This window comes from Aedes aegypti, chromosome 1, assembly GCF_002204515.2.
Source record: "Aedes aegypti strain LVP_AGWG chromosome 1, AaegL5.0 Primary Assembly, whole genome shotgun sequence".
In the NCBI taxonomy this organism is placed as follows: Eukaryota; Metazoa; Arthropoda; class Insecta; order Diptera; family Culicidae; genus Aedes; species Aedes aegypti.
Window position 1 is genome coordinate 22,291,717 of NC_035107.1, and position 12,030 is coordinate 22,303,746.

General features: G+C 36.1%; 1 protein-coding gene across 3 annotated transcripts in view; it reads left to right on the forward strand.

Moving 5' to 3' along the window:
• The window catches only part of LOC5567111 (cytosolic purine 5'-nucleotidase), a 200,609-nt gene that overhangs the window by 152,778 nt on the left and 35,801 nt on the right, over nt 1-12,030 (forward strand). Inside the window, exon 2 of one of the 3 annotated variants that reach the window (XM_021839126.1) lies at nt 10,367-10,795. The exons of the other annotated variants lie outside the window; for them this stretch is intronic. Coding sequence (XP_021694818.1) covers nt 10,629-10,795 — 167 coding nt within the window. The 5' untranslated portion in view covers nt 10,367-10,628. The remainder of the gene's footprint in view (nt 1-10,366; nt 10,796-12,030) is intronic. 3 annotated transcript variants of the gene reach the window in all.

Genomic DNA, 12,030 nt, shown 5'->3' on the forward strand with positions numbered 1-12,030 from the left:
ACTAAACGGAGTATTGAATTGATTTCTCCAAGAGCTCCAAGAGAAACTTTCGAACAGCTTCTAGAAGAACTCCCGGAAAACTCCTAGTGGAACTTACGGAAGAACTTCTTGAAGAACTTCAAGATGAACCTCTAATGGAACTTCCGGAGGAAATATTAAAGGATCTTCTGAAATAAGTTGTAACGGAACTTACCGAAAAACTCCTAAAACTTCTAGTGCACCGTCCAGAGATTCTTCCAAAGGAATTCCTACAGAAGCTTCTAGAGGAATTTTCCGATAAACTCCTAGAGGAACTTCTCGAGGAGCTCTTGAAAGCATTTCCGGAGGAACTACCTAAGGAGCCCTAGGTTAATTTTCGGAGGATTTACCAAGAGTTTGGGCATATTATTCTACATAAGTAGAAGAACACCTTACAACTGGAACCTAGAACAATGTTGGTATTTGAAGAATCATTTGTTTCGTCCTCAGTTTTGTAACCATGTGGGTACAACAGGTTCATCTAAAAACTTCCTGGAATAAATGCCTTCAATCTACTGATATGATAAGCAATCTTTTGATGGTATGAATAAGTAACAATGTTCTTGGTCCTCCAAGTACTCAACGGGATACAGGCTTAAGGATCTACAAGCCTAAACAGTTGCGTATTATTGATTAACCCTTCATACAACTAAACGGAATATTAAATTGATTTCTACGGATGTTCTTGGTCCTCCAAGGACTCCAATGAATATAGGCCTCAGGATCTAAGCGTAACCAATGGCCTATTGATAGGTTTTGATTATGACACAGACTTTTAGCCATTCACATGAGTAAACGGAGAATAGTTTCGATTCATACCGATGTTCTTGGTCCTACAAGGACTCCGTGGGGTACAGATCTTGAGCTCTACCTATACCGTGCTGCATTGAATTGCCGGACTCTGCCTAAGCAGTTGAATATTCATCGTTTTGAAGTATGGCATACAAACCTTACACCTTGGTATAAGTACACTGTCTTTTACGTAGATCCTATGATCTATGTTCCAGGATATTATTGGATGAAAAAAGTGCCCTCTGAACTTAACAATGTATTCAGCTTATTAACAAGAGTTTACTGGACGTGTACCGCTTATCAAACAATCAGTTGTTACGCTGGTAGACCTTGTAGATCTTATAGACTGTCTTTCCGCAAGTTCTTGGATGACTAAGAACTTCTGATGTATTCGTGAAGATTCTCAGTTATAACATTTCTGAGCATGTAACAAACTCAAAATTCTTCAATGTGTAACAAACTATGCTCGTTAATTTGAAGTATTATATATCAGGAATAATATGTTACAAAAATTCAACCGGTGTTAAACGGTTTCTCGCAGAGTTAGCTTAGGCCTCCAATATACTTATAAGTTTGTACCGGTGTCCGGCCATTTGGTCGAATGCTGTTTGGCCGAATGCCGTTTGGCCGAATGCCGTTTGGCCGAACGCCATTTGGCCGAACGGGTCATTTGGCCGAATGCCGTTTGGCCGAATTACGAACAAAAATATCTATTTTTTCAATACTGATGTGTAGCATTTATAAATGCGGCCAAATAACTGATCAACTAATTATTTTGTTGATCTTTGCGATGAGGCCGGATGTCATGTTAACAACGGTGTGTAAGGGTTTAAAGTTTTTTTATATTTTCATCAGAAATTTTCCCTTTTTTCAAACATAGCCTTTTCTTTATATTTGTACTAGTTTAATTATTATTGGCAATAATTTAGCTCATATTTTCAAAGGGATTTTTACCTTCTTTATATCATCGGCAGTTCTTTTTTGTTATAATGATATAACAATTATTTGCGTTACACTTACTTAAAATTTTTAAGAGATTTTTCCTTCTTTTGATCATATGCTGTTCTTTCATATTTGAATATTTTTCATAGTTATTGGAATTAAGTGTTATAACGTTCCTGAAGAGTTCTATTAAAAACATATAATTTTCAGCACAAGGGATAACTTAGGTGAGATGTCTTTTTTCACCAAGACTAATATTACAAAGTGTTAACTGAAATCTGCGCCGTTTATTGCGTATATCAGTAAACCGGACGACTCGGTAAATACTTACGTCAAATTAGCTTACTGTTTCCCTGCTGTGGAGAAGAAACCAAACTTGTGGTTGTTAAAAATTAATTAATTTACTTAGTACGATCAGAATGATTGAAGCAAACTGATGCTACAGAAGGACGAATAAGTCGTGAACCGTTTTAGTAACTGACAAAAGCTGCAATGCGAAAACCTGCTGCAGCTATGGTGGCAAAATGCTGGCAGTTATTTCCGCTAGAAAAGAAGTGAATAATTGCTTACATCTAGGATGTTCCTCTAAACTGTTCTTTGAAATTCAGCTTTAAAATTAATTACAAAATACATGCTAATTGTAGTTCACTATTTTTTTTTTCAAATTCGGCCAAACGGCATTCGTCCAAATGACATTCGGCCAAATGGCGTTCGGCCAAACGGCGTTCGGCCAAATGACCCGGAACCGTTTGTACCTCAAATCCTAAATACCATCAGTGCACCAGTTTCCGCTCATGTTCCAGTAGCCCGCTCACACTGAAAAAAGATAAGTTTACACAACGTAAATTTGAAAACTTTGGCCGCTATACAATTCAAATCGACAAATAGAATCATACTGTGGACATTTCTTTGTGTATTTACTCAAATTTCCTTACTTTTTGTACTCGTGAGCGGGCTACTGGAACATGAGCGGATACTGGTACGTTGACGGTAGTCAGCAAAAAAATATTTTGGATAATATTGCGAAATAGACCCTATGCAATTCACAGACCGTCAAAAATAATTGGGATGACATTGGGTTATTTCTTTTTGGATAATCTCGGTCATCCTGAAACTACCCTGAAGATATGGCCTTCAAGATCTAGATATTCTACTGTAAATTCTATTAACTCAACGCATGCAGACATCCGTTGATAGCCATAGTAGGGAGCCGGATCCTATTCTTGGCACTTTTGATTCACTAGGGCAGTGGGTTTTTGTGAAAGCTACAGAGTATTTTTAACCACCATATGCGTAGTACGGCAGCGCAGTAAGATGCAAAGTTTCAGACAATTCGGCCGAGAAAAACCCCCTAAGTCAAATTTAATCATGGAAGTGCCCAAGTGGTTTTGCACCCTATCTCGAAATAAAGCAAATAGACGCTTAATGAGCTAGTTAGCCATTTAGACTACTAAGGGGAACTTTAGTTTAGGGCTTGTTCATTATCAATACATTCACTCCGTGCAAAAGTTTGGGTTCATCCCCTTAAAAACATACAAAAGTGTTCTGTCCACAACTCTGTGATTACACATCCAACTGAAACTCTATGGCGCATTTCAATATCAATAACACTTACTATGAACCTGAGACGAGACTCGCGGAGACGGTCTTCTTTTTCTGCGATTGCTAAGTTTTTTTCTTATTCCACTCAGTATATCAATATTGCGCAAGCCGTTCAAGCTCTCACATGGTCATCTCAGCAAAACACTTTTGAGTTTGCATCACACCGAAGCATAAACGGCATTTTTAGTGAAATTTAATGCCATTTAATTCTTGTGTTTAGATTTATCAGCATCTTTGCAAAAACTGCTTCGCTGACTGAGGTTTTTTTTATAATAGTTTATTTTGAATACAATACTTTTCACTTTTTCAGCCATAAAAACGACGGGCTGAATTTGACGTTTCGTGACAGCGGAATCTGGGCTGCATATGACGTTGATATTTTTCCTCTTCGCGAGTCTCTCTCAGCTATGAACCATCTAGGGGCTTTCCTTAGCCGAGTGGTTAGAGTCCGCGGCTACAAAGCAAAGCCATGCTGAAGGTGTCTGGGTTCCAATCCCGGTCGGTCCAGGATCTTTTCGTAAAGGAAATTTCCTTGACTTCCCTGGGCATAGACATTGGCGTAGGAACAAGGGGGGCCAAGGGGGCCTGACCCCCTCCAGAATCATCCAGTAACACCCCCCCCCAGAATTTTTGATGATAAAAAAAAAACAATTTAACATGAAGCAAAATCTTCTGAATCAATATACATGACTCTTGTAATTGCCAAAAATCTCTTTAGTAGTTACTTTATTTAAGAGAAAATCTCGCTTGTCTTATACAGCATCAGCGTGGCGTTCTGGCTTCGGTGAAACGCGCGACAACCGAAAGCATAACCCCTCTACTAGCAGATTCATTTTGTACGGTAAAAATATTCAAATAGCGATAACTCTTTCGTTTCTCGATATTTTCGCACCATTCTTTTTTAAGTTCTCAAAAACTCTTCTAGTTTTAGAATCTGTGTTAACATTAATCATTGGTCATCTGGATCTGGAGGTATTCAAAAATTGCTTAAGGTCCGACGCGTAGCTATAACCCACGTAAATTTCTCAGGCTACAGTATTTTTATCGTATTCGGAGATTCACAGCTCGGCAGAACACTAGGAGGAAATTCCGGTTCCAACCCCTATCACTCGCTTATGTTGAATCCTAGACCATCACTCACTCACCCTCCTTCCCATCCATATATACTTTATCTATGAGGCGTCGGTGAGTCGCTGACCTCTTGCTAAGTAGATAACATATCATCATTATCCTTTCGTATCCCAGTAACGGAAAAGATGGGCGTGGCCAGCAATGGAAGTTCTCATGTCTTCTCAACTCTGAACTCTGATTGGATGGCTATTCACTCTAAAATAGCCCTTCATAAGCAATCGGAATACGATTGAGAAAGCAAAAACATGAAAGCTTTCAGTATGCGATTTATGAATTACTTCATTACTATGCAACGCAACGTATTCGGATACTCACTGTTCGGAACAATATATTAATTCCTTCAAAAAATCATTGACTCTATCATATCTAATACTGAGATACTTCGCTTAAAGTTCTAATAAAAATTCTTCTGCGAAAATGCTTTAAATAGTTTTCAAAAAAAATTTTTTTTAATTCTTCCGATATTTTGCTTTAAATTCTTAGATTATTCAAGAATTGAAAAAAAAAACAAAAAAAGTTTTCGAAGTTTCTCTTGCTTTCGAATCTTCAGAGGAAATTTGATAAAAACCCCCAGGAAAACTTTTGCTTTTGAAACTACCCAGACAACCAGAAGTCGCATAAAAGTTCACATAATAACTCGTTTATTCCTACAAATTACATCAAACCCACAAAACACGGTGGATAAAATCGTCAGATTGATGAGTTTCCTCGCATAGAAAGGTTTTTTTTTCTGAGTTCATTTGTACAATTTGTTTCGTCCCGTACACTCGTGCAAGGTAAATCGAATCAATCCGTAGCAGCTGTCAAATCAACATTTGTTATCATAAATTAAGTCGCATAAGATCACAGGTTAGTTCGGTAGAAAATTTATACACTCGCATTGTATGCTATTATTCATCACATAATAATTCTACGTACAAAAGTGGAGGCGATATGCGTGCATATATTATGTGATGAATAATAACATACAATGCGAGTGTATAAATATCCTACCGAACTGACCAGTGATTTTATGCGACTTAACTTATGATAACAAATGTTGATTTGACAGCTGCTACGGATTGATTCGACAATTTCGAAATCAAATTCCGGATAATCGAGTCTAAAATTCCGGATAATCGAATCCCGGATAATCGAAACCCCGGATAATCGAGTCCGACCTGTATTAAGATATTCATAAAGAAATTTGTATTGATCTTCCGTAAAACACTTCTCTAGAAATAATTCCACCAATTATTGTCAGAATCCATATTCTTGGTGTAAATTTTTGTGCGATACAAGGGCGGAATTTCTAAAGACTTTCTGGCTTTCTAGAAAACCAGAGGTCGAGGAAGGATAGATTTCAAATATAATTTCTAAGGAAGATTGTGATAGAACTACTTGAGAAATTTGTTTTATTTGTAAATTTATTGGAGAGGTAATCCTGTAATTTACCTCTAGAGAAAAGATCATAAATTATCTTTCATTGTATCATTGCCCATCTATTGTTCTACCTGCTTCTACATTTTTTTGTTTCTTCTTCCTTCACATGACGCTTTGAGGAACATTGAACATTGAAGCAACATTTTCAAAAATCTAAAAAAAAAGGTAAATTATAGAAGTTTCAGAAAATTTCAGATTGGTTTCTCATTTCTGAAAGTCCATAAGGAATTCCTCAACAAATTTTCAAAGTAATGCAAAAGTTTCCCCAAAGATTTAAATTTACCAAAATCAGACATTACGAATATATACCACAATCTTCGGAAATTTTCTTAAAAAAAATACCGACAATATTTTCGCGTTAATTTCTATGGTACTGAAAAATTATCGATAATAGAAAAAATTGTTTGGAACTTCTAAAGATAGGAAAAATAAGTTTTTTCTGTAGAATTTTGATGTACATTATATTCACCAAAGTATCATGAAACTTCTGAATTCATACAAAATATTATCTATGATTTCAGTAAAAATTACATCCGTTTCAACACTAATAATCTATTATTGTGAAAACTAAGAAAAAGAACAAGATTTTTTGTAGTAAATCCTGCAAGCACCATTTAAGCTTTTCTGTGAGGTACATTGTCAACAAGTTTCAGAAATTCTACTATTCAATTCCAGAATTTTATGACAAACCTAATTTTATTTATTGTAAGTGTTTCTCTAGAAATCTGATAGGTATGGAGTGATTCATAGAGGAATTTGTACAGCAATTCCTAAAAATATTGAGATATTCCTGGAGTAGTTTTTGAACCAAAAAAATGTTATTTATGAGAGAATCCTGAGATAACCATTCGAAAATAAATTGAGTTATTTCTCGAACCTGGAAGAATTCTTGATGTAACTTCTGCAGATTTTTTTTTGAGAAGTGAAAGTATAAATTGCAACAATTTAGTAATTATGATCAAAAAATCATTCAAAAAATTCCCTGAAGAATCGTTAGTGCAGTTTAAAGAAAAAAATGTCTTTGAAAATACTTTGATGAATATCTGGTAAACTTTTCGGGAGACAATAATATAATTCTCTTAGAAATCCCTGAACATATTACTAGTATTTTCGCGTACGAGTTTTAGAAAGATCAATTAAACGTATTCCGCTAGGAACTTTAGAGAATTGTTAAAATTCTTTAAACATTTCTTAGTTAGGAATTTTTGGAAAAATAAAATTTTCGAGAGAGTTTTGAAGAAATGAGGGATTTAGAAAAAAATCTAAAAAGAAATTATCTGTGAAAAAAAATGCAGATAGATCTGCGGAGAACTTCTTTGAGAAATCATGAATGCGATTTTCCCAATTGAATATTTTTTATTTGCTTATGATCTTTTTGTGGAATATTACGAGCAATTCTTAGAATAACTCCTGGAAGAATAATTTACTTTTTTTGTAGGAAGTTTGGATATTTTTGCTGCGATTTTTTTCAAACAATCCTGTAGAGAATCTTTAGGCAGAACATCAAAAGCAAAGTTGGAAAAACTGTTGGAGAACTCTCTAAATAATTCGTGGAATGAATCCTTGGTTGGTGATCTCGAAAACAATTTTGGTAAGAGTCCTACAATTTTTTGTACTATTTTTTTTTTGAAGAAATCCTCAGTAATTCCTGAAAATCCTAAACAAATTATCAATGAACAACTTGAGGATACTTTAAACTAACAAATGAGATTGATATGTAATATGTACGTAAAGGACCGTCTAGGAAAAATGATTAAAAGAATTTCTAAAGCATTGACTGACAGAACCCTTCAAAAGATTTTTAAGCAATTCGATAAAGATTTTTTGAGAAACTTTCTGGTGAGATCAGAAAGTCATAGCATGATTTTCCGTGGGAATCCCTGACGAACTCAGTGAAAACTGGTAAAGGAGTTTTTGAAGAAGGCACAGAAAAGTACGTACATAATTCATAAATTCCTGTAAGAGTTTTAGGAGGAATCTTTTCAAAGCACATGGTTGAATACCTGAAAAAATCGTGAAAGAATCACAAAGAACATTCTTGTCAGTTTTTTTCTTTTGCTAGAACTATTGAAGGATTTTCGACTGAAATGAATCTTTTCGATAGCGAAAATTGAAATTTACCATGACCCCACAGTTATGGATCAAATAGTGTGGAGTCCAACCTATAAAATTCAATAAAACGACATGGAAAGCGTAACATTGTAATTTATATGCACGAATTGAATCGTTTCAAATTGGAACTTCGGTTAGCAGACTGTTTTGAGTGCTATATTTACATAGGATTGCATAAAAATTAAAAATTGTATCGGTTTCTGAAAACCATATTATGGATCAATATTCATATTATGGATCAAATTGTGACATATTACGGATCAGTGCGCAAAATCAAGCGATTTTTAACTCAATGCATCTGTATTCCATGATTTGGCGAAAGTTATCAATATGTCATATATTACTGCAAAAAATAGTAGTGTTAGAGCTGGAAACAAGGGTAGAATGCCATTTTTGTTGTGATACTGCATTGTAGTTAGTGAGACATGTACTGTTTTCTCTCCACACCAAGTTTTCCACCCATTTTTGTCTGCTAAAAAATGAAATTTACAAACCTTGTTGTTTTATTAGTTTTATCCTTAGTGCTATTGTCTGAAAATGTCAAATCCAATGCTTAAAATGGCAGAAATCTACATTATTTGGAAGTGATCCATAACCGTGGTAAACAATCATTTCCTGGTCCATATTATGGATCACTAGTTAGAAGTGCTAATATTCGGTGTTTAGAATCAACAATCGAGAAAAATGGTTTCCAAAGATGAATTCACACTAAATCGAAACAAATGAGCATGTTGTATTGTATAACATTTGAATTTTACCACCTGTGGGGGCTTATGAATGCTGACGGCACTTCTTACAGAAAACGACCATATAATGGTAGCTGTGTGGTATCAACTGAACATTTGTCAAATACACCGTTATTTAGCGGTTGAATGTTGTGCTTAACATTACAAATGGTAGAAGACAAATAGTATAACATGGGAAAAATATGTTTTAGGTCAACGTTTATGTTTTAAGCGAGTTATCCGATGTTGAACGCCAAACTGATCCGTCACTGTGGGTGATCCGTAACTGTGTGGGCATGGTACAAATATCACTGATAACAATTACACTGAACAACAATACATTAACAAATAAATAAAATCAATGCAAATCTGTTGAAACTACGGAATTTGTGAAAATCTTGATTTTTATGACTTATGTAAACTAGTATTTGCTAGGGCCCCCTAGGCCCCCTCCAGGAAAAAAAATCCTAGCTACGCCAATGGGCATAGAGTATCATCGTACCTGCCACACGATATACGAATGCGAAAATGGCAACTTTGGCAAAGAAAGCTCTCAGTTAATAACTGTGGAAGTGTGCTCATAAGAACACTAAGCTGAGAAGCAGGCTCTGTCCCAGTGAGGACGTAAATGCCAAGAAGAAGAGAAGAAGAAGATGAACCATCAGAATTTGGTCCATAGTAAGTGTTTTATTTATTTTGTAACCTCTGGTCGGAGTTTTGAATGAGAAGATCGTTGAAGTTTTGAGTTACGCCCTTTTTGAAGTGTAACATTTAAAATCACTAATGTTTGAACAGATTAATTAGGCAGTTTTATATCGGTAAGCATGTTCAACTGTTTTTAATGACTCATTGCACTTACATGCCGTCGAAGTATTCCACAACTGACTGATTTTTCTTAGGCTCAAGCGATATAAGGCATTACGGAGCCAATTTCATCATGTAACCAAATTAGTTTTTATACAACAATATAGTTTGGTGAAGCAATGAACTCACGATTCAGATTATTTAACATGCAATTCATGTTGCATATCAAAGCGCAAGTTAAAGACACTGACACGTTAATGCTTCCAGTGGACGATTTGCTCTTTGAAGAAAGCACCGCACTCGACAACGGACAAGCATGCAACGCCCAATGGCACGGACGAAAAATGTTCCTGACGAACATTTTTTTGGACTGAACCGGGAATCGAACCCATACCCCTTGACTCGATGCGGCTAAATTCTTGGTAATACTAACCGCACGGACAAGAAGCCCACAAGTTTACGTCAAAGAATACATTCGGACTTGAGTTTTCGATTCGAAGCAATTTTCAATTCTATCAACTCCACTTCCAATTATTTTTTTAATGTTGACATTTCTTTGCAAACAAAACAGTGCTCTCGAAACTTTAACAAATTCGAATCCGTGATTATAGACGAACTCTTGATCCTTCTTTAAAACTTCTTAGAAGATAACAAACATCTTAAGGCAACGTTTTCGAAGTTATTCAATTTTGATCGTGAAACCCCCGATTTAAAACACTGTGCACTGTGAGAATATCGATCGGTGGTTGAAAGTAATTCTATCAAAGTGTGATTAAAACTTCAAAATCAATTTCGGAATCACATCTTTCCGGTTCCAGCCGCGCGCCCGTTCAACCGGAGAGGTCATGGAACAGGTTTGACCAATCGCCGCAATGTAAAATCAAAATTCGAGCCAAGGCCACAGTGCGCGCGTATCAATATACCTACTAAAATGGAACCACTCAAATACTCGTAAAGAATCATCGTCGTCGCCAGAACAAACAACTGAGCCGGGTGATAAACGTGTGTGCACCCCCCGCCCTGTGCGACAATAAATACCGCAGCGCAGATAAGGAGAGCAAATCAAATCACGACGCAACGATGCCTTCGCCATCGTTGGAAAACCATCAAAACAAAGACTGCAGCAGCAGTAGGGCAAACGGTCGCCGGACCATCAGCAGCAGTGGGGCACTGTCCTCGTCGTCGTCCTGCTCCAGCTTCGAGGATGACACCCTCTACGTGCACAATCGGCTTCCGGCACCGCAGGAGTGAGTATCGATGGGAGGACCTCCTCCCGAGTGGAAAGTTTGGATCGATTGAATTTCAGTTTATTGAGCTCGTTCCATACCATTCTTAGTACACCTTTGATGGAATAGAAGATGGTGAGCTCGTTTTATAGTACTGTTTTAACACTAAGATTGGGTGATGATTTTCGACAATAGTCTTTTATATTAGGGATTATTATAGAATTCTTATCTTGATAACAATCCTTTAGGAACATTATTCTCTAAAATAAGAATTCTATTTTCGAAGTTAGGAATAGAAAATTTTTTGGATTCTCTTCTCGACCAGGTGTGAATCTTTTTAGGATTATTAGCTCAAAAATAGAGAACATCTTTAAAGAATAATAACAGATACGAATGTAAGTCAATTGTTCAAAATGTCACATTGAAGTTGCGATGGATTACTAATGAAACAATAGAATAAAATGCTTCAAAAATGTCACAATGTGACCGGATGCATTACACTTTCCATTCGGGACTGTCGATTTTTATGCGAGAAGTTTATTATCAGTTTTACAGCCGTTTGATTGCCCAGCAGTGGGCGAGCAAGCACCCCGATGATGACGGGATAGCTGTAAATTCTGGATCCACGGATTGTAGGGATTGATTTTTGTGGCTTCTCCTCGCGTGATTTGATGTGATGGATTGTGACGCGCGAATAAAATGTTGCTTTATTGTTTTCACAGGGATCATCGTTCGCGTAAATGTCCGGAATGGGAATAGAGGAATGTGTTTGGACTTTCTATGGAATTTATGCGATGAGTTTCATCATCTAGTTATACGGTCTTAACCGTAATACTAACACCATGCGAGCCATACCAATTTTCAATCAAAACGTCAGTTGGATGCGTTCAGAAATTGAAGGCTTTCTGAACGCATGTGGCTAAGATCCTTAGAAAACTAAACAGTTGTCGGAACTGTCTGAATTCACTATATTCGATTTTTTTTTCGAAATCCGTTGAATTTCTCATGATTTTTTTAGCAACTTTTAGAATTCGTTCAAACGATTTCTGATAGATATTCAATAAATTTTCAAATTTAATTTATTGAATATCTATCAGAAATCGTTAACACGTTGAATTTTCTAAAGAGTTCGTTGATTTTCTTCAGAAAACACTTCAATTTCTCCTGAAATTCATTGATTCGTTTGATTTCTTCGAAAGTTCGTTGAATTGCTTTTAAAATTTATAAAATCTCTTTCAACATTATAAGAATTCTTC